Below are 24870 nucleotides of genomic sequence, written 5' to 3'. Positions count from 1 at the left end.
TTGGAAGCTATTTCCTTTTCTTGCACACAAAACCTGGGAAAACCCTTTTTTCTCCTTGCATTGCCTTCAGCATTCATCACTTGAAATTCTAGAAAGTATGCAGCATCACATAGCCAACCTTGTATTTCATACAGCTGCCTGTAAACCCTCCAGTTTCTGATTCATGCCTGCAATACCATCCAGTGGTAAAAAGCAAAATATCAGTGAAGCTTCAAGAACGAAGTCTCCATACTGAGTATGTTCTTTTGCACTTGATATCTTACTTAGCTTCTATGAAAATTTAATATAAGACAGAACATAAACCACAACCAATTTATAATGAGATTCTGCAGTGTAAATATCCAACAGGTAAAAGGGAATATGGACTCTACTTAGCAACCGAAAAATAGAAATGTTCTTGTATACAAAAAGAAACACCCCTCTGAACCCAAATCATAGAAGTAGATAACTTGAAAGAAACAATTTTAAGCTGGAGAAGGGTTGAACTAACATTGACTGTACAGCACTGTATTGCCAATACCCTGCAATTTAATTTTTTCTATGTTCTCTGAATCTCATGGCAAGCACCAAAAGCAGTATGCACATTTAATCAACAATAATCAGCCAAAAATGATAAGTCATTTTACAGGTATCATCAAACAGCAAAAAACCCAAAGAATCAACGTCTTACTAAATTTCACAGGCTTTACAGCGAGAGCAGGATTGCAATGGCTTAAGGTTATGTGGGCAGAAGATGTTAAAGATGTCCATCTTTGCCAAATCATCTTAAAGCTAACATGCTCTGACAGTCTAGACACCTCTTGATCAGACTTATAACTGTGTCACGTTATGCAGTTTGGTGTATGACTTTCAGTTTTACCCTTTTGAAACTCATTCAAGCTTTTAAAAAACTTGCCAAGTGCAATTTTTTGTCATAATGAACATGCTTAGCATTATTGTGAACCCCCAAAAAATCCATCCCCAGGTTTCAAGCAAAAGCGTTACTAAAGCAAATTCTGCCAGGGTAGACAAATGGGTGAAATTCAGACTCTAGATAGATGCGTAACTAGAAGCTGCCTACAAGCTAGGTATCTAATCTTCTATCCTAGTTCATAGGGATTTAGTTAATATAGACAGAGGATTCTAGAGTTATTTAGCTTATCCCATATTAGATTATAATACTTAGTCATCTGAATGGCTTTTAAGGTTCCCTTGGCAGTATTGATCTGATCTCCAGTATTCATCTGATCTCCATCAATTATAACAGGAGCTTAAGCAACTGAGGCTCTAAGGATTTGAAAAAGGTAGGAGTCTGGCCATTTGTTCTTCGCTAGAGCATACGTGTCATGGAAGTGGGGCTGGCAGGTACGACACAAGACCCATGGTAGATCCAGATGCCTCTGAGTGGCAGATTGAGGAGCCTCTGTTCTAATGAGCACTGGACCATTTGAACCTGTAGTTTAAAAAGGCACTAGGTATCTATCTTTAAACAACTGAATCGAGGCCCCTAGTTTTCCTGTTTGTAACTACGTACAGGAACCTAAATTTAGGTATATTCATCTGCAAATGGAATCCCATCCCTTCTACCTGCTAAGATCAGCTTGGAAGACAATGTTTAATGCAATATCATTCTCAAAATCTATCATCCCAGATGTGTTTAAATTAGAAGTACTTCACTTTATGTAACTTAAGTATACTTTCAGTTCTTACAATGTTTACTCAATAGCTGTAAAAAATTGCTTAAATTGATTACATTCCAATATAAAGCAGGAAAATAAAAAAAAATATAGGAATTGTGCAGCTCAGACTAATTAGAACTGAAAAAAAAAGCAAAAAGAAAAAAGGAGGACGACAAATTCAAAAAACATACCACGGTAACCATACAAGCAGATGCTCACACCATTATGTGTTTAAGTAAACATGATGAAACTATATTAGCCACCTTCAGCGTGGTCATAAATGCCTACAGTCATTGAAAACTCTCCTTCCTCTGTAAATGTGGTCAGAAATAAAATAAGAATGTTTCTGGTCCAAGGGCAAATCGCATTGTTACCAAAAACCTGTGTACTTAAAAAGAGGCACCACGATAAAATAGGAAGCCACAATACATCAGTTCTCAAAGTTTTTTTGAAAGACCTTTAACAGTTTCACCTAACAGTAATAGTGCTACAAAGCAAAATTCTGTAGGAAGCAATCCAGCAAGTCCTCTTCCACCACAGTCTCATCAGCAGTTATTTAATGCTCTCTTTATAATTTTTAACCCGTAACACAACAGCATGGACTTTGCTTTCATTCACAGAACCTTTCAACTATCACTTCATAAAAGCCAAAAAGCAAATAATACAGGCTTTTAAATTCTGCACCATCAGAAACAGCTATTCCTTCAGCTGACTCTATTCTATGGAATAATACCTTAAAAAATGTCATAGTTAATTTTGAGCTGTACAATAAAATGACTAAAGGACTGAAGTTTGTGCTGCTGATACTGCATTGTATCACTCCACCAACTAACTGTAACAGTACCAATGAAAATAACAGTGTTAAAGGTTCATCCTTGAAGAGTCTCTTCAACGTTATTTTGATGATTCTAGCAAAATAAGATCAAAATCTGCCACCTAAGACTCTGGTAGCAATGACAGACAAGAAACAGCAAAGTATAGGATGCTCAGTTTGATATCTGTTTGCAAACGTTTCCATTTTGAAAAAGGTTGTTGATTTTGCTTACGACTTTTTCACACATCCTCCAAAGGACACAGTGGTAGTACTTACGAGTTTTACACAATGTTAGGCAGAAAGAATTTTCTGGGATAAGTTACACAGAACAAAGGTTATGCACTACAGGTTAACACCATGTTGAACAATTTAACACCTCTTGAAACCCTATGCAGATAGCTGTATTTAAGATACTGCAGATATGTTTCTTTGCGTGAACAGTAATAGTACTGAACTCACCACTTTCACAGCAACTGAATATTTAACAGCTCCAACAACAAGGGAAGTCCTTCAATAGTTTAACCCACACAGCAAACAGACAACCTCACATGAGTATCTATAGGTAACATCCTAATAAACACAATAATGTCCATCGCACAGTGGAAATCACGTTGAAAATTAACTGTATTCACTTGCATTAAGAAAATAATTCTAAGGCCATTTCCCACTTATGTTGCTTGCCCTTAGTTTTCATTTAAAAAGTATTTTACCTCAAAAGGAATACTTGTTGGCTATTTATTACATAAGAAGAAACTTTAATGCTAAAGCTACAGGGAGCACGGAGTTCCTTCGCAGGTTCAAAAACATTCTTGTGAACTTCTAATTGTACCAAACTTCTGTCAAAGGTTTGCAATACATTAAAAAGTTAAATAATTCAAATAGCATTAGCTTTACTCCTGGTATAAAGACGCGTTATTGTTTTTGTTACTTATTGAAGTCATAGCATTAGCCTCAGCGAGGTTTAATCATCTACCGAAAAAGAAGCCAGCAGTAAGAGCGTAGAACTTACGTTATTCATATACTCGCTGAGCAGGTCCTGCAGGGCCTGCCGCACGGCATTGCACTCGGCTACGATTCGTTCCCGGCGGTCGTCTCGCGTGCACGAAGAGTCTGCCATCAGCGCTGCTCCGCTGATGATACTCTCCAGCCTTTCTTCAAGAGATGGTCTGAAGCGGGCCTCACTGAAAGTCATTGGGTCTAAAATGATTTTGTTCTGAAAAAACAAAATACGAGTGGGAAAATTAGGAGCGTGCATGGGTCTTCAGGACGTCTTAAATGTCTCTTATTTCATCGGCTTCACAGTGTTCTTAGTCTTTGTATCAATAAATTATCTGCCAAATTCCTGAAAAATCAAAATTACAGAAAAATCTGGTAGCCCTGAAATCCCAATATATAAATAAAATAAAAAATAATTATATCTAAAAAGAATTCACAACTTATAGTTATAAAACACTACTGCCAAAAGCAGCACAACTGCTTCAAATATGTATTTGGGAAGCACATAGTATAAAACAAATCAACACAAACTACTGTAGTAAGCGTGCAATATGTGTATGTCTCTCTTTACCTCTATATATAATATGTACACATTTCATCTTGAAGTAAACTAATATTATTCTTTCCTGAATCTTCTGAAAATTTCTTGGATATTCAGGAAATTCATATGAAAGTTGCAAGTTATTTATGACTGAAGAGAAAGCGGAATATTCTCTGTTAACTAATTCTGTCATTCTCATTATTTTTATTAGTAGACTACACTGCTGAAATGCTACTAGATTCCCTCAGTATTAAATGAAAAAAAATTGAGGAAAGATTCATTAACACTGCAAGAAAACCATTATTACATAATCACACTTAGACAAAAATATGCAATATTTCTGATTCCCATTCTGTAGCGCATCTCTTAAAAGCCTTTTGCTAAAGGCTTTTGCAAGCTTTTTTTTGTTTGTTTTTAAATCAGGAAAAAGTGCTGGATTACTTAACTAAAAACAGAGCACTAGAAGAAGACAGTCTAAAAATGTCTTTAATTTGTCAAATAGCCTACTGGTTAGCAAAATATCTTTATTCCACTAGAAAAAAATTTGATTTTCAAAGACTGTTTTCTATTAAACACATTTTAATTCTTAAATTATGATCACTGCTAAACACTTGTGTACTTTATATATCAAACTTATTACCAAATATCAAAAAGGGCTAAAACACATACATTCTACCCCTATCAGTGTACAACCTTATGTAATATTATGAGTTTTGAGTCACTGCTAGATTATATTCTGACTTGCTTTTCTCCTTTTGTAGTTCAAGGTAACAAATACAAAAGCAATAATCGCCTGCTCCCACTTAACAGGAACATTAACAACACCGTGTAATTCAGTAACCTTTTGCCGCAGTCATGCAAAGAAGGTTCATAATTGCACATTGTCTAAAAATGCTCTGTAAGCTGTGCACTTCTTATTTGAACTTTAAAAGAAAATAAATCATGAAATAGGAATGAAAAAGTTAAAAGTATTCTGTTTTTCTAATAATCACACCTATTTTAAAGCACATAGGATTTTTGCTAATAAACCATTTTAATTTTCAGTCTTTTGATAACTTTATGATTAGTCTATTTCCTTTAATATCCAAGAGCAATCGACAAGCACAAGGCAAATGATACAGTTAATTTGAAAAAAATATAACACAGTGTATTAAAATGTAAATCAGGATTTAGGGACATGATACATAACCAACATCTGCCTTTAATGACGAAAACTGAATCTGTTTATTACGAATCAGAACATGCTCAAATGAACTTATTTTAGGGTAAATTCTGATTCTAAGTGAATATGTTTTCTTTAATTCAGTAGGACAAGGCTTTTACAAAAGATCTGCTTATTTCTCAATAAAACTTCGAATTAACTCTACGCACAAAAACCGTAATTCTCATTACTATACAGAGAAAGAGGATCAAGCGCTGAGAAATCTATAACTTAACTGACTGCGTAGCAGTTGAATAGTAACAAACATAAGGATCTCAGAAAATTTATGAAGGTTCATTATTTAATAAAAAGGACAAATAGAAGAATTTTAACCAGATAGCATATTGTTCCAGCTCCAGGAACTGCTGACTTAGCAGAAATAAACGCAGCATTACCCAGAATGTGAAATAATGTCTCACATGTATCTTCTGGGGTCTATGTTTCACAGCAGTAAGCAGAGCAGTTTTACAAGCATCTAAATTAGAAATGACTTCTCTAAGAGTTAGGCCTATGCATATTTATGTAGCTGTGCTTTTTAGTTAAATGATAATACTTGGGATTTTCAGAAATCAGCTATATAAGTTCATCTTCACAACAGCATATTTAATTTAGTAGTAGCAAGACTGAAATTGCATCAAATGAACTATCTTAGCAATTTATGCCATTAGTAAGAAAAAATTATTAAAAAAAAATAGCTTCATGTTTCAGATTATTTTCAGTGTTTCCTTATTCAAATCTGGTTGTGTTTTTAAATTACCATAAAGTGGTCATGTTAATAGTCATGTGGTGTTATTTTCTTTTCAAATGATGATAAAAATGGTGATTAACAAAGACAGGAAGTACTCTCTACTAGAGACTAGATGATTTCCAATAGCCAACATAGATTCTACTTGTAGCAAACTTCTTTCTCAATCCAAACCCAATCAAAGCAACATTCATACAGCACTAATGCAATTTTCATGTTTCAGTTATAGCAACATAACCAGTCCTTCCAGAAATGCCTCCTCTTTATAGACATAGGAGTCAGGTTCTCTACCTACACAACAAATTTCAAACAGCAGATCTTATACCTCTCAGTGAGTCATGAATCACATTTTTCTTCTCAGAGGTTTTTGAAGACCCTGCACTCAGTCTTCTATGAGACCCAAGGACCTAGGAAGAACGTATTCCTGGAATATTTCCATCCTTTTCGAGCCTTGAGGACGAACAATCTGCAGATCAAATATCTCCAATATCTCTGATCACTGAAACCCAACTCACTATTTTCACAAGCAGTTACGTCATACTCCATGAATAAATCTAGGAAATTCCGTACAGGCTACATGCAAATACCATTTACATTTTAAATAGTAAAGTGTGTATCATTGAGGGTGTATAATTAATCCAAGCCAGCTTTCCTCACTGTAAAACACAGAGAAGGAATGTATTTGTGGTTTTTTTTCTATATAAGAAGAGATCTTTATGACCATCAAACCTTAGCTTACGAAGAATAAAAGCCACTGAGTTGCACTCAGTAATTTTTCATTCATATCCCACAAAACTTTTTTTTTATAATTAATTTCTAGGCTTAAGAAGTCAGTTAAATATTTGTTTGGGATGTTCTGTTAATGACAATTCAGAATCACACAATAATGTTGGTTGGAATGGACTTCTTGAGCTTATCTGCTTTAAACACCCCCTTAAAACAGAGTCAACTTTGACATCAGACCAGGTTGCTCAAGGCTTCATCCAGTCAAGATGAGATCTCCATCCCTGGAGATTTTCCAAATCTCTCTGCCCCCTGTTTCAGTGTTTTATCACTTTCATGGTGTGTTGTGGGTTGGGTTTTTTTTTGTTTTTCTCTCCAATATCCAAACAGAATTTTCCTTCAATCAGCTTGTGCCAGTTGCCTCTCATCCCAATACCATGAACCTCAAAGCGGACTCTAGCTCCATTTTCTCTACACCACCCTACTAGGCAGTTGAAGACACCAACAAGATCCCTCCTCAAAGCCCCTTATTCTGCAGTCCGAAAAATTCCCAGCTCTGCCAGCCCCTCCCGATTTGTCATGTCATGTCCTGCAGCCCCCTCATCATCTTGCGGACTCTGCTGGATCCGCTCAAGTACGTTAAAGTCTTCCTTGCCCTGGGAAGCCCCAAACTGGATCTGGAAGGCCTGATGCAGTTTCATACGTGCCAAATATAGGGGCAAAAAATCACTCTCCTTTGCCTCACTGCCTACGGTCTTACTAGTGCAGCCTCGCAGGTGGCTGATCTGCCTGGCTGTCAGGCTGCACTGCTGACTCAGGTTGAGCTTGCTGTCCACCAGGAGCATTAAATGCTTTTCTTGCCCTACTGCTTTCTTAACCCTCATGTCACACAAAACGAGCAGGACTAATTTTTGGGCCTGTCTTAATTCACTTTTATAACAAGAAACACTGCTGGGAAAGAAAACTTTAGAGATTCTAAGGAAAGAAACAGAACAACTGCGCTTTGTTTAAAATATAATAAATAATGATGTAGTTACTTTCTGACAAGTGGTTATAAATAAATGATATTTTAGATGTTTATTTTAAACTTTAAACGTTTCTCAAATATCTCACAAGGACAACAGGTTTTTGAGCTTTGGGAGAAAGAGAACGGGGATGAGAACCTGCTACATGACAGCTCTTGACATTCAGTTGCCAAAGAGACACTATTTTTTGCTTATGAAAGGTTTTACTCCTTTTCAAAGAAAGCTTGGTATCTAAATGTAACTTCAGACTACGTTATTGACACATACAAAGTTCTTACGCATATATTAACATTATGTTAAAAAGGAAGCGATGTCTTCTTGGAAGGAAGAAAAAAATAGTTGCCAGGAAATCTGGCTAAATAAATTCCTTCAAAAGTCTCAAGTTCCCATCACTTCTTGATAGCTAGTTAATGAACGATGAATGTAAATGAATTGGAACATTTTACATTTCTAATTAGTTAACTAATATTAGAGCCATAAATCAATGACTTATACCATAATTCAGGCCTTATAATAAAGTGTTTCAAGACTCTTTACAACTGTAGACAGATTAGTGTAAACTGTATCTTAGCTATGAACGTACATAATTTTTGGCTTCAAGTTGCTGAAACAAAGTCCAAGAAAATTCATTTAAATGTAATTGGAGAATTATCTGAAAACTGTTAAACTTGTGATAATATCTTCTTTAAGCATATTATAGTTAACTATTTTCTCTAGTACTCTCCATTTTATTTAAATTATATAAAGGTGTGTTTATAGAGTGGTTGCAATGTTTTCCTAAAGAATAAAAACTTTCAGAAAACAGACCTCTTCATATTAATTAGTGCTATAAGCCATCTTGACCTTGCTCTAACAAGAATAAGCTATCACAAACACTAACAAACGACAGGGCACCACTTCTGAAATTTAAAATATCAGACAAATTATTCATACCTCAACTAAAAGTACTGAAAATAACTACATACCCTACATAAATGCATTGTATTATCAGAGAGCACAAAATCATTAAAACTTGGCGAAATTTATCTGGATTAGAATATCTTTTTCAACAATACCAACAAAACCAGTTTTAGTTAGAAATATAAAGTAAAACAAAACGAAAACACTAAACTAAATTACTCTTTTAAAACAATTTTACAACTCCAAAAGAACTATGATTACTGTATCATTGTCTGCGTTTTCCAAATTAAGCATGTGCTCTTGCAAAAACTTATTTATTATGCGCATCGCCTTATTGCTCATGAAAAATCTGCTCATCGACTGGTTTCCGTAAGTAGAAAGTCTTAAGGAAATTTCAGCAGCTTCTTCAGAACCACAGCTTTTTAAACACATATGTAACGTTAATGATTTGGGAGGCTGAAGGGAGGAAGTTCCAATTCTGAAAAAGCTGAAAATCAGCCAACATAAAATGTATCCAAATTCACTCCTAAATCAATGGATAGACTCATAAAGTTTGATAGCGCTCAGCATTTTGGCAAGCTTGAAAAAAAGCACACGGAAAGCGTAATTTCTTCAAAGTTCTAAATAGCATTCATGAAACCACAGCACCTTAGAGCTGGTAACAAAGAGATTCTTAAATTATAGCTCAGCTATAACTCGCAATGAAAATTCAGAGAGGAAAACGCTTAGATAACATTTTTTGGAGGAAAAAAAACAAACAACAAAACACATCAACAAACAGGTCTACACCGTTTTCCTGTTTATACAGTTGTGTGTATATGTGTAACAGGGAAGGTCAGATTCTTACCTTCACACAGGTACTTCTTTCTAGAATTCCCCACTCAATTACTTCCCATTCAACCACTGACTGAGAGAACAAGAAGGAATTCAATATTTCCTTGTTCTTCTTTAATTTTTCTATTGTGTAAAATGATGGCAAAAGGAATGATGGCCTTTACTGGGCCCTTTAAACAATTTAGTGTACTCTGTTCTTTAAAACACACAAAACCCCCAGTTAAACAAAAGTTATTTCCTCTCGCAATTGAGTAAAAGTGATTTTTAAAAGAAACTATCAAATCACATAAAAGAAGTCCAATATCAGCTTGTTCTGTTCTAATAGGAAACAACCTTCTTATTTAAGAACAGGAACATTTTAAAAGCACCGATTAGGAAAAAAAAAGAAACCACACAAAAAACCCAACAAACACTTCATGCTCTTCTACAGGGCTGTGGAAGGAAGGAAAGTTGAATTGATTTTTCAGACTGATATTCTCAAAGACAGGAAAGGCATCTTTGAGGGCATAATAATACAGTTGTGAATCTAATATGAGACGCTATAAGGAAAAAAACCCACCAAATGTAAAGTTTGAAAAATACTCATACAAGACAACGTAGTAGCACACAACTCATAAAGCAGCAGCTGCAATCATATCGCTGCCCAGCTGGAGCTCTGCAGGTGGAAAAATTATCCTAAATAGAACAGAAATATCTTTCAAGTAAGAAACTTGTGCATAACACAGTTTTACAAAAATTTACATCTAAGAAAATCCCAGTAAACTCAAGTGATGTATTATGTACCACAGTAAGCAGCACGGTACAGTAGAAGAGACACTTAATTAGAATTTAGGGCTTTGCGATTCCTTTATTGACTCTTGTATTAATCTTGTATTAAAAGGCTGGACCAGATGATCCCCGAGGTCCCTTCCAACCTGGTATTCTATGATTCTATGAATCTGTTGTGTGACTCTGGATACATGATACCTTCCTTCCTCTTTTTCTCTTTTTACACTTTATTAATTCAACTATTTAGCATGCAAAACCTTCAGGGCAGAGACCATTTCCTAACATGCTTCTCAGTGATTTAGCACAACGAAAATACAATTTTTAAGGCAAAACGCCACTGCAAAGTGAACAATATGTCAGAAGAAGGAACCAAAACCACAGTGACAATCGCCATTAAAAAATCAAATTGATAGATACCTTAGATAAACCATGTTACAACCACAAGACAGTATGAGAAACTGCCTTTGTGTAAAAAGCAGCACGTAATATACTGAGGGACCCAGTTTTCCAGAACAACTTGGGAGACAAGACTGTCTAAACAAGAGTGTTCAATGTATTTCTTTGTCAGACGTGCCTGCACTACCGCGAAAACAAATGCAGTGCGCTCGCAGGCTTGGTTTATGCACATATGTCAGTGTCCCCCAAAGTGTTAACAAGGCTGTTTAGTTCCTGTTTAGTGATAAATCAAATGTTTCTACCTGTCACCGTGCTGCGTTTCACAGACATATCGTACAGGTGTAATTTGAAGAAATATGAAGAGTGTGACAGTGCAATGCCCCAGGGAGGAGGAGGGTCCCCCTTCCTCTGCCTCCTCCAGCTCCCCAAAATCCACTCCTGCTCGCACCGCTCCAGCACTCCAGCTTTCGATGAGCCAGCCTGATGTGTTAAAAGAACGGAGAACTAATTCAGAGAAATAAGTGAATATTTTTCCTTCTGGGACAGTGGGATGACTAAATTCAGAGTAGTGTGATGAATATCACACTCAGGTAGAAGCGCACACGCAAGAGCAGACGGAGTAGCACCAGCCCCAGCCCCACAGCCCCAGCAGTCCTTTCCTGACTCCGTTCTCTAAATGTAAATGGAGATATTGTTTCCCTGAAATATTAGTGGTGTTCACTTATCACATACTTGAGTCATATAAGATCTCAGAGGTGCTAAATAAACATACTCAAAATAGTACCAAGTGTAGTCTAATTGGAAAATTTCACTTAGTGTTATTTTAATCATGTAACCTGACAAAATTTTAATATATTTTTAATTTTACAATTCAGATATTTGTACTTATTATTAACAATGAAATAAGGAACCTGTAATAAATTGAATAATCATGGAATAATTGTCTTGCTACAGAACATATTTCTCTATAGAAATGCCGATTAGGTTTTCTTAAAAGTGTGTTTCCTTTGTGTGTTTCTATTATCTCTTAACAAATTTGTTTGGATGAGGGTTCACTACAAAAACTCCTTTGCAAATAAACTGGTTACTGTCCTACTACAAACAGGTTAAATGTATTTGCCAGGAAAACACACAAAGCACCTGGCGTGTTGGCATACTACTTTTTCTGCCACAAAAAGAAGTGGTAGCAATGTGGTATGATTAAACTTACAAACAGTATTTTTGATTGCTAAATCTTTTTACAATACTAATTTACTACACAGGAGCATTTCAGAGGGGGGCGGGGGGGAAAAAAAATCAAGAAACCCACTAGATGGTGCTCTTATACAGAAAATACAGACCAGCAGCACCATTCTCATTGCTAAAGGTGAATGACGGTAACATGTTCCTAACTGGTTTAAGGAAGGGTGCTTCCCTTTACAGAGGTCATTTCTGCTATGCATTTGATATCAAAATCCTGTCATTTCTAGTGCTGCCCCTCACACTGGAGCTGACATTTCCACAATAATGTATATACATTCCCATACGTACACAAGCACAGATAAAACGTTAACCATAATATGTCATAAAGCCAACTACTAAGATTAAAAGTAGAATAACTTCTGAAAACAGGTGATTAAAACAATTTGAGTTTCTTGCTGCTAAACTACTCCCATTCTGCATGGAAAATTCCGGGGGAAAAAAACCCAAAAGTAGCAAAAGAAGGGGTTGTAGTGGGCAGGAAAGTGCAGCAATGACTTGGAATAAAAAGCTTGTTCAGCCCCTTACCGTCATCAGGACCCTGAAAATCTGCTCTGCTCATTCCTCTCTTAAAATGTCAGTTCCGCATCCTCAAAACATGTTTTTTTGCAAACAGGTAAAGTTTCTGGTGTACTGTGAAATACAACATTGCACTGTTGTTCACTACTTTCTTAACATGCGAGGGATGACCAGTCTGTGATTTTTCCCCACTCGGGAGATCCAAGGAGTGCAGAAAGTGCCAAAGGATCTCACTACTGAGTAGGAGCTTTTGAAGCATCAGGATGCAGCCCACTGCCTTCACAGGTGAAATGATGGACTCAACACCATTCCAGCTTAAAAGCTACTTCAGCTGCACAAGGGAAAAAAAACTGTATTTCATTCAAAGTCATATATGAGGTTATCTGAATTTGCAGCACACTTTCTCCAGTGCACGCTAACATAGGTGTTCCTATTTAAATTTGATATATAACTGCTGCTATAGAGAAGTAGCCATTTGGCTGTGCTTCCCTAGACACTAGAGCTCAACAAGTCAAGTTTCAAATTGCTATGTGGGATGTGCAGTAATATTTTTGCAATTGTTTCTTACGATTTCAGTACTGAAACAAAACACGTTTCAATCCTTATTCTGAAGCTCACATTTTGTCCTTTTATCTCCAGCATCACAAATCACTTCTCTGAAGAACATATTTACAAGTAAATTGAGATTCCATAAATATTCTGCGAAATCCATTCCCAGGCTGAACATCTAGTACAGTTATTTGTCTAAAAAGCAACAACATTTTAAAGGTAGTCACTTAACAATACAGCATCTCTTTTTTTCTGCTACCTTTATGTCACACTTTGACTGCTCTTAATTTTATTACCAAAAAAGCGTCCTTTGCTATTGTACCCAAGTATTTTGTCTTTTCAGTTTCTATGCAATTTTTTTTTTTTTCATTACATGCTTATTAGATCTTTCATTCCATTTAAGGAGCACTGCATTCACTAGCCCTGCAAAATATTCCCAAAGGATTATTAATGTCTTTGAGAAATATGTTATGACAGTCCATTTATTAAGTATGAACTTCATTTTACACCTGGAGGACCGTGACCAGTGTCATCAGACACTTTGTTTCTCATCACACATAGTCATCTCCCAAATGGTAGACTTGCATTGTTCAAAAATTTATTGAAGACTGAGTTTGTCTACCTGTTTAAATCCTGCTCATAACAAAAAATGGTACATTTTCAGTACCTCAAGACCTATCCCAAATATAGTAATACCTCATGTACCACAAATAATTTTAACCATCTCTTTCAGTTCTCAACCAGATCAATTCCTTTATAAACCAAATTATTTTCATATTCATTCAAGACTCAATGAGATTTTGAAATCGGAGAGTAAAGAGGAGACACACAGGCACAGCAGTTCAAGACGTAACATGGATCAATATTGCTGGTAAGCAACTTTAAAGACAAATGGATGTGTGCACACACAGAGAAACAATAAATCATTGGAGTATTAAAATAACATCAAGTATAGGGTGTGTCTGGATTAACATGTATTAAAAAGCAAGGACTATATATACATTTTAACAAATACAGTGTCATTTTATTCCGTTGATAGATACAGAACTTGCCAATTTATTATATACACACACACAAACACAAAACTCAAGGAGAGAGTCAACTAAGCAGACTCATCAGTTCTGGCATTTTCATTCTGGAGCAACACAAAAGATGAGATATAATTGCTTTTAGCATCAATGGAAAGCAGTTTTTTTGGTCCTTTTTTCCTTTAGATATCTCTTCTCCCCCCTTTCTAAGTCACAGGCTTTATTCATTTATTTTATCCTTGATTCATAATTTATTGTAGACAATCCAAGCCTTGCTCCAAACACAGAAATGCTCCTTTTTATGGGTCTATGCTGCATGCATAGTAAACATTTTTATATTTACAAAACTATTACACCTACCCTTGCAGTTCTGTAGCAGAATGATTACCTCATTTTTCATATTCAAATCTAAACCAAAATATTTAGAATTGTTTAAAATGTTAAGTATTTTAGGGTGCCTAGTTTGAAACCCCTAGAATTTGAATTTCCGCAGTGGTTAGCACTTCTAAAGTTTTGTCAGCACATCCCACTGACACAGCTACATTTCTAGAAACTAGGAAGTCACCATCTCAATCCGTATTCTGAGCGGAGGCACTCTCCTGCTAATCGGAGATCCCTCCATTCCGTCATGCAGAACGTGTCACCCTCCTATCTGTCTCCAGCCCTTGCAGTGGTTTACACCCATCACTCTGCACCTATTTATCTAGTTGCCAACCCCACATGGGAATGTAGATGCCATCTAGCTTCACTTCACTTCAGAAATCTAGCACAGATTTCCTGGTCTTTCTCACTTCATTTCTTCGCACTTAGCAATTTTATTTTTTATCTACCTCCCCACTGCACTCCGGTTTGACGGGTAGGTCCTGTCTCCAGCACACATCATGATGGCTATGGGGAGAGCACGGACGATACCAGATGAATCAATCCCATAACACTCAACATGGGACAACACAGCAGTCTCTTGATAATCAGAAAGGTTGAGACCTATGCAGACTTACCAGAACAAAACTACTATTTCCTCAGCGCAAACAGAATATTTTCAGAATTCACAATAAGTTCTTAACAAACCTCTCTATATAACTTGCATAAATTTGGGCAAATTTCATGAGAAGAGTAAAAGATGCATCCTTAGTTGCTGTAAGAACCCAGAAATACACCAAATTTTACTAATAGATTACTTTACTAATAAATCCAGGAATATCTGGATTTAAATGATCTAAAATTAAAGCAGGGACATTTACATTATAGGACAAAAAATGAGGCATTAAACACGTACTTCTGTAATCAATCAACTTCAAACAGTACTTTAAAGTACAAAATCTGATAAGAAACAGATTTGTGAACTCTCTTCATTTCTACATAACTTATCTCTCAGAAGCAATACATGATAACTCTTTCCAAAACTTTGCTGCTAATAACTCACAGATGACTTTATACCACGAGTCACCATTGTGTAGAGTATGACAATTAACATGAGACCTATTTAAACACAATAGCTGAAGTGCTTAAAATAAGTAGAATAGTTATTTATATTACATGTGATGATATTTTGATTGATAAAGTATTCAGATGATTTACTGCAGTTATTTGAAGCATTAAGGCACAGAACGCTGATTCTGAAATTGGAAGTAATGAAGTCTGAGAAGTGTTAAATATTATGGAAAAACCTGTAAACTTATTTTTAATACAGGAGAATTATCTTGTCATATAATACAACGTTTAGTATGCACTTCATACCAAATACAAATTGATCTCAATCAACATGACTGATACTGTAAAATAAATACACTGTACAATTATTTTCACTAGAAAACATAAACTTTCTTTCCCTTGCTGAAGTAATACATTGCCAGCATAAAAATCAAACTTTTTTCTCCACCATCTTTTTACCCATGACATAGTTTCACTAGTCTGTTAATTTTTCTTGCTTTCTTGCTTGTAAAACGTAAGGGTAAATTCACCATCAACCCACCATCGCAGCTATAAATTTCGACTTTCCCTGGAGTTTAGGGAATGTGGGCTCTGTTGCAAAATTACGGGTGAACAAATCTCATTCAACAGCTAAGCAGTGAGGCAAAACAGAAATATAGTTAGAAAGCAGATAAAACAATAGTTTCAATCTTTATATCCTCAGTAAGTCAGAGAAGAAAATTTTCATTTAATCTCTTAAAATTAGAGAAATTTCTCAATTTCTGTTTTTCCGCAAGTAATTGTGAACAGAACACAATACTATGGCTATACATCTCACATACGCGTTCATGATGCCTGCAACATCATGTGAAGTGCAAAAGACTTTACCTGAGGAAAAAAATGATGAACAAGTATTCTCACAAAGAGACAGGGGACAACATCAGATGTCTTGCATAGTCTTCACTAAATTTATGTTCACTAAGCACGACGTCTCTCTTTGCATTGAACAGCAGCCGTTTCCAGAGAGCAGCAGTATGATCAGTTTGTCACATGTTTTCTGTCACTGTTTGTCAAACCTCTGCTGTCCGTAACATACAAAGTCCCACACAAAGCCAGAGTACAATCAGACCAAACAGGGATATTATTCTCAGGATCTTACCAATAAGGGACCTATGAGCTGAGAAGGCCCTGAAAACCACACAGAATTCCTTAAATCTTGACCCACAATAATTTTACAGGAAAAACTAAAGATCTAGAAATACAGATATTAAAAAAAAAATCAGTACAGCCGATGCAGGCAGTACTGTTTCATTTACTTGAAAAGCATGATGGAACTGGAGTCAACCTCTGGGTCCTGCAGTAGTTCTGACTGGTTTTACCCTCTTTGCTTGTCTCTTCCTACACCTATCCACACATTTTCTGCTGTCATGTTTCCACTTCTAACCCCATTTCCCTTTTGCTATTATTCATTCTCTGCCTTTTTTCAATATCTTACTCAATTCTGGAGCTTCCCCTGATCCTATAATATTTCTTTCTACTACCATCTCCGAAGCAGACCCAATGACAGTAGGCCATAGATGCAGAAGACAAGCCCAGTCCAACACGACATGAGATGAACCACCTGCACCACACCTCCACTTTCAGCCCCAAATACAGTAGGACTGAGTAGCTCTTGCAGGTGTACGACAGATGCTTGTATTGCAACGTTATGTATTAGTCAAAGTGAAAAGGACACTATTCCCTAATTATAATTTTAACAAACCCTTACCTAAAGTCAGAATGAAACAGAAAAAAACATATTTTCAGATACTGTCTGCAATTAATTTTTTTTTCCAAAGAAAAGAACCGTCCTCGACTGTCAGATAGGGAAAAATCATAATATCAGACTGGCAATGAAATTAACAGTTAAACAATTAGCTGTTAGGAAAGTTGCTTAAGCAAAGCTGTAGCTACTTCTGGACTAGAGGCTGCAGCTGAAGTGACTGGTACCAACTGTGTCTGAAAAATGCTTTTTCCATATCTTTGATTAACATAATTCAGATTGAAGTTTAATGTTAATGTTTCCAGGATGCTGAGCTCCATCACCATCTCTATTTTATTGTCTTGACTTCCTGACTTGCCAGACAAATATGATTTTGCCATTCAACAAATCACAGATCTTGGTCACAGAAGTAAAATGCCAGATTAAGCAGACTTTGCATTATTTAGAACTACGTAGTTAGATCTTTCAAGGACACTAGGGCAAAAGAGGACTTCTTTCTATCACAGCCGCTGCATATAAGCACAAATAACTCCTTATAATTCTAGTCCATTAGCAGCAAACAACTATTCCTCATTAAAAATAACACAAATCAATGTCTGCGCTTTGCCTCTGCAGTCTGAGGAAACGGACCTGAATGAAAAGGGAAATTTGAGTCCCGGTCAAGACCCACTTAGTTAAAAGCACTGCAGATTTCATGGAGAAACACTTCATTTTCCATACACTTCTGATACTTACATCAAATTCATTTAGTGCAGCGGCAAGCTCTCCTATGCCGGTGTGCCCCTTGTTCTCATCAGTGGGTGAGGTGGCCTGGGCAGCATTGGAGATACCAGCAATTGCTTCTTGTACTTGCTTGAAGACATAGTCTCTGTTGGCCCTAGTGGCTGCAACGTCAGGGTGACGGAGAAATGCTTGGGATGCAGTATACAACATAGTGGCGTTCTTCTTCAGAGCACCTCGAGCTGCAGCCATTTCGTCCCTGCAGTGAGGATCTTTCAGTTCCTATACAAAACCACACAATTTTTGTAGTTGTAAGCGAAAGTTTTTGTGTTAGAATGTATTGTTGATACAGCTTACGTGTCTCTGCATAAATACCATCCAGTGATTTTGCAGAGATGGAATCAATGACAGAATCTACCATAAATCACAGGAAGAAATCTTCCTCCTGCCCAAGAAAGTCCATTCCTTCTGTGTAGCTACAGCTGTTACATTCTGCTCGCAGTATCGTCTTATCAAAGCGTCTATATGCTTCCCTTATTCAAAGACGCGCAGAAAATTTATAGAAAACATTCAAAATTACTTTTCCTGATTGGCTGGATTCAGTCTGCTGATTCCATAAAGGCAATGGGAGTGCAACAATCCTGTTGCAGCAAGTGCCATAATTTTGTAAGTACTATACCTATGTCCTTCATAAAATCATCATAAGGTAGACCTTTAAAAAAATCCAAACCTAAAAACATTACATTGATGAATGTGTATTTAGTTCTTAAAGACCTAATAAATACGTCCCTCATTATTTTTAGCCTTTCCTTCATATTTTGTTCTATTCCTCATATAATTTAGTGTTTGCTTTAATGACATATACTCTCTTTTGTTTCCCCGACATCAAGCATCAATCAGATACTGTACAATATGTTAACCAGAATAAGATGACACTGTATTATTGTTATTTAATCCTTAAATTTATTTATTTATAGGATATATCACACTGTCCATGAAAGCCTTTCAAACATTAGGTAAGGTAGTCCTAACAATATTCATGAGGAGTAATAAAACATTATTGCTTCTATTTTAAAACTATGAACAAAGAAGTCTAGAGAGCTGAATGGTTTACTTACGTTCACACACAGAATCTATGGCAACAGTTAAAAAAGAACCCAGATACTCTGGATTTAAAGGTTCTACCCATTGACTAATTTCAACTACACATTAGACAACAGCTTTCAGAGAGAATTAAGTTCCTAAAAACTTTATCAGGCTACAAAATGGAAGAGATGAAAGGAAAATGTGCAAACATCTAAGTAGTAAGTTCTAATGCTGTCAAGATTTTCCACAGTTATATGGAACATCCTACTGGCTTTATAAAAATGTGCCTTAAGAAGAAAATTTTAAAAGGTTTATAACTAAGATTTTCTGTTATCTTTTCATACCTCCATACCTACCATTCTTCATATCTAAGAGACATATAGCTTCATAGGCTTTCACGTTTTTCTCTTTTTCCCGTATTTGTAGCTATACTTCCATAAGGGAAGTGTCTAAACATACAAAATAGTACTATTCATACAGTGACTAGATTTCACATTTTAAATTTATTTAATTTCAGTATAACTCTGAAAATGTTGTATTTCATAAGAAATACAATAGTGATACAGAAGTAAATTGTGATTACTGTAATACAGAAAATAAAGAAATAGAAGGATATATGGAAAGCCAGCTTTCTAAATCTGGTGTGCTGTGCTATACAAAGACTACACCCCCGAATGATTGGTGGTATTCAAATACAATCGAAGTGGGAGAGACCTTATACAACTCCACAGTGACAGCATTGTCTGAACTCTTAAAAAGAACAGTGCTCGGGAGAAAGTTGTCTTCATTGCAAAGTTGTATAAATGCAAGCATTGAATAAATGTTATCGTGAATTTCTGGTCTTTTTTTCCACCTGCCTTGGTAATGAATGAATTGAGTACTTGGTTTTTTTGAGTATCTGAAAATTATGGTTTTAAACAAAAAGTAGATTTCTGTTCTTCCTGAATTTGAATTATACTAGACTACCAAAGAGCTTGTGCTTTACCGGCTGTCACAGTGACCTCAAATCAGCATAAATTAGAATTAAATGGGAATAATCATCAAATGAAAACTATCCCTAATCTCGTGAATCACTTGCCTTTTCATCCTTTGTTCTGCTATTAATTGAAGCCACTTGGAAAATACTCTTTAAAAAATTGCATTTTTTTAAAAACTTCATCACATTCAAAAAAATCAATGTGATTAAATTATAGGCTATGACACAGCAATTACTTATTGTATGTTTTAAACCAGTCTTGGACATAAAATACAAGATCTTCAGAACCAAGACTAACTTTCTCAACCGCTGTTTTAAAATGTACTCACCTGTTGTCGTCTAGCAGCTACATAGTTCAGTTTTACCATCTCTTTTCCAAATTCTTTAAAGCGGTTCGCTAAATCTTGCTCATTTGTTGCATTTTTCACGGCTTCTAGTGCTTCCTCTACCTAGAACATAATATATCAACTGTGTTAGCATTTTAATCTGGATTCGCTCTTTGACAAAGTCTATAACTATTCTACCCAATACTCTCTATTATATGGACCCTATTTAGCTTTTATGTTCATCACTGTACAGTGGCTTTATGATAACTTTAATTAGGTTTCTTAATAGAGAAGCTGTCTGATTGTCATTCCGCACTACTTTCCATTGACTGTACTTTGGTGGCATGTAAAACTCATGTAAAGGCCATAACTGTATTAATTTCCCCACTCACACTTATCAGATGAAATGTTTAATATCTGCAGGTTTTAAAACAAAATAGATGAATATGTTCTTATGTGTGGTACAGGCTTTATGGGAAAATGAAGGGAAGTTATTAATTCTGAACAAGAAATAACGTTTAAAAAGGAAACTCAAACTTACCATTTAAGATTTAAATTTACTCTGATATATCCAAAACACTGTATCTTTGTGAAATAAATGAAAAAACAATAGATTCAACCCAGAATATATTTATTATTTCTTTTTTCTCAGCTTTCCCTTTTCAGTTACTTTAAAATTGAGAAAAGAATCTACCAAAGAAAACATACCTGCAGTTACTCAGTCATCCTGCAGCTAACAGGCAAAATTATAAAACCCCAGTTATACCAACAAGTTAATCTACCAAATCTATTGTGAAACTTTGCCTTATGTACAGCAAGGAAAAATATCTGAAGGGATAAAAATGCTCTTTTCATACAATAAGTAAAGGAAATTTTCCTGTGACTAGATGAAAATTCAAAGTTGTATTTCTCTCCTCCAAGCAAAAAGATTGAGAACTGAAAAGCTTCTATTCATCCTTCTTTCTAAATCCTATTGCTTCAATTCACAACAATGTGCATAAGCTTTCAACAACAGACAAATTTTCCCCTCAAAGAGAAACAGCTAATTCTGCAAGGGACATGCTCCTATGCAAGAGCAGAGGTTTGCAGCTTACTCTCCAAACGCTGCTGGGAACCCATAAGTTCAGCAGTAGCTGGCATCTAATGAATTTAGAAAGGCACAATTATGTGCAGAACCTGCCTTTTTATCATTTGTGTTGCTCTAACTGTGTTTTCCTACCAGCAAGAGAGGATATTTTTATTTTGAGCTTTTACCTACCTACTGCAGATTTACAAATTACAGGGCAGTAGAGTAGCAAACCCATACATTTCTATAGGAAAATGTATAATTCAAGCATATAAATCCATAGCTGGTATGTTGGAAATTTTATACTAAGTCTGAGAGTTGCAAGCTACACCTTATTCAGTCCAAATTACCTTTTCTTTTACTCTTAAAAAGAACAGCAGTTTTTAAGGCTGAACTGCCTGCCTTAAGCATTAACAAAAATTACAAAAGCATCATTGTATTAACTAATTTGTGCTTGCAGGATTCCCAGCAAAATATGAACATCTTTTTTCAGATCAAGAAGCACTTATATTAAACTACCTGAAACTTTCATCTTTAACATGTTTGTAATGATGAGCACAGGCATGACAAACTGATACACATTTTTATAAGTCCTGCCAGCTCCCTATTAAATAAAATTCCTAGAGAATTTGTTGCAGATTCCACTCCGATAATCAGATTTTGAAAGACGTTGATCATACTCTATTGTGTCAGTCTGGGCTCAAGCCCATGGAATTTCAAAATTAAGAGACTGAGAAGTATTTGAAAGGACATGAGCAGAAACTCCTTTTTTATTACAATTTCTTTTACAAATTCATGTTGGAGCAAGTTCTCTATCCTCAAAAAACCACGACTTCACTCAACTGTACAGACATGTTCCTCTGATTAACTAGCATGTAACTGATCACAATAGACTCATAATTCTGTATGTGCATGATCACATACTATATTAGTATATGCTATTTTGAGTGTTACACAAGCTTCACTGCAATAAGCACTTTTACTAATCTCAGTAATGCAAACGAGAATCTGAAAGAAATGACTGAGTGTCCTTCCAGAAAGCATCTGCATATATTCGCTCTAAAACACTAATTAAAATGCGCTATTTCCCACGAAGTCTGAAGCGTAACTCCCTCCTTTGACATGCTTGCAGTGAAAACTGATTACAGTACATTTCAGTATAAATCAGGCTTCATAACTTTGACATGAAGAGTAATTTTAGTTTATTAATTTTATGGTTAACTTACACCAATCTTTGAATGTCACCTTTGAGCCAATACAAGAGCTGTCCCTTCATCAATGTGGTAAAATATAAATACTTTGTTTTCCTAGTAATTTAATTTTTATTCATCTAAAATTAGTTTGCATTATAAAATGGTAAGATAAAAATATTGACACTGTCAATCCTCAGAGATAAATTACCCTTTTTAACCTGGGGGGGGGGGAAATAAATCAAATTTAAGGTTTGTAAGTTGAATTTTGCTAAAAACAACCAGAGGTGTCTGGCTTCTTGGAAACAAGATTCATAACAACATCTGATAAATACAGAGATTACAAACCGCATTGCCATACACTGCCCTTGCAAATCTAGGGTGCAAACTGTGTAAGTAAACACACCCACTTACAAAACAGTTTTGGACATTTGTGTTTTAAGTAACAGTGTACACTGCTGTAACAGAAGGAAGAAATCCCAGATGTGAGAACAATATTTCTAATCGCCTATGAAAGACCTTGAATCTGAATTTTAATCATAATGTTTAGAAAAATCTGTTGTTTATAATATTAAAGTGTTAGTCTCACTAGCAAAGGATTATTTGAATTACAGTTGCATGGAGTATTATAGTAGGGAAAAATTAAAAGCATATTCGAGAGAGACAATGCTTACGCTGCACATAATCAGAGCCACATGCTGACAATTACGAGAGCAGCATTCTGTTCATTAGAGCAGAGCTCACTAGAATCTGTGCAGAGAAATCTGCCTTTTTTGTTATGAAAACTGTTTTCAAACTATTCAGCTTATCTGCACACTTTGTAAGTTGAAGGGTTCTCATTGTTTTTCCAGAACATAATATTGTTGTACAGTTACACTGTTGAAAAGACAAATTAAAAAAAAAGAAAATACTTTTTGGACAGTTATTGAAAAGAAGTAACTCTCCATCTCCTCTGCTAAACTCACACGTGCACTCTGCAGGCTTTAAATATTCTGTATATGAGTTTCTGCAAAAACTTGTTTTGTTTCAGAGGTTTTTGTTTATTTGTTTATGCAATAAAAGTGAAATAGTCCAATAATGAGGGAAAAAAAAAAAATTCCATTTCCCAGTTTCAACTGCGAAGTCTTTTAATACTCCTGTATAAAAACGTGAATGGTGGCAGCCAAAGGGAATACAAATCCATACCAAACTATCTGGCAATCTTTAATTCCTCTTTATTCTATTTTTCCTCTTTGATGACTGATTAGGCACTTGTAGAATTGTCTCACTCCAAATTAAAGATTCAATCTTTTAATACATCCAGAAGTCGTGCAGAGAAAAAAAAAAGTAGAACAACTGTAGTACCCCATATCTGCCACAAGATAGCAATACTTTACAAGTAACCGAGTTAGTAAACCATCCGGATAACAGGCAAGGTGAGTTAAGTAAATGCATCTTTTCAGTTCCGAGAGCTGCTTAACAGCAGTACTAGTCCAGGCATTGAAGAGAACTGGTAATTTTTACTTTAAGTCCCTGAAAATGAATTTCTACAAAATTAGAAAATTAATAGGACTAATGTAGAAATGTGTTATCTCGTACTTCTTGTTCAGCATTTGAAGAAAAAACAGTGAAATAGAGTAAGAAATGTGAACAGTGACATCCATTACTGATTTGTTCCCCCTTTTTCTACGCAGAAAACATGCAAAAAGAATACAGAACATTAAAAATGCATACAATTTTCAGATGTGACAGAAGCCTCATGACGTCAGCCATATCAGCCAGGATGAGTAAGCGAGTGACAGCAGAAAGCAAGGCACGAGCAGCCCGCACCATGGTGCCCCGCTTCACCGAGGAGCACGGATCGTCAGCAAACTCCGAAGAGGCGATTCTCATTGTTTCTCCTAGAATTGAAACAAAATGGTAATTAAAGATGAGTTTTAAACTTATACTTTTTTCCGGAAAGTATAAACAACTCACTAAATAAACTAACTGCTGTTAGGAAAAAGCTAATGGCTTAGTTACTGAATATTGAATTGCTCAGGAGAAATATTTTTTTAAAACGTGCAGCAACTGCCTCGATACTCTCTGCCTTTTTTTTCTTTATTCCTAAACTGTTCTTCTTCTAGAGCAGTCACCTGTAACAACTAGAAAGGAAACCAAAACACCACGACAGACTGCTAAGCACAACCAGCACAAGAAAAACACCAGTGTGTGTTCTAGAAAAACAGAACTCACCTGCACTGGTAGGGACAGAACACCCCAACAGTATCATCCCAATTGCACCTCTCTACAATTCTGCCGTCAAACTACATCTTTCTCCTTCACTGCTGCTCCCCAGTCCTTGCCTTATTGCTCAGATGCTTACTCTGGTCTCCTCCACCTAGAAGAGCTACCACTCCCATTAAAGATTTTTTTTTTT

General features: G+C 35.8%; 1 protein-coding gene across 1 annotated transcript; it reads right to left on the bottom strand.

Annotated features, from left to right (window-relative positions):
• Window positions 1-3481: 3481 nt before the first annotated feature.
• Window positions 3482-24352, bottom strand: LOC104084054 (catenin alpha-2; the record flags this gene model as incomplete). Its single annotated transcript, XM_009587764.1, has 4 exons — window positions 3482-3685; window positions 17844-18110; window positions 20220-20339; window positions 24186-24352. Coding segments are annotated over 4 exons (758 nt in total), but the record flags the coding sequence as incomplete, so codon positions are not given.
• Window positions 24353-24870: the final 518 nt, after the last annotated feature.

The sequence above is a fragment of the Fulmarus glacialis genome, unplaced genomic scaffold (assembly GCF_000690835.1).
Source record: "Fulmarus glacialis isolate BGI_N327 unplaced genomic scaffold, ASM69083v1 scaffold2711, whole genome shotgun sequence".
Taxonomy (NCBI): Eukaryota; Metazoa; Chordata; class Aves; order Procellariiformes; family Procellariidae; genus Fulmarus; species Fulmarus glacialis.
The sequence above is the reverse complement of the archived record's forward strand: the minus strand, read 5'-3'. Positions and strand labels throughout refer to the sequence as shown.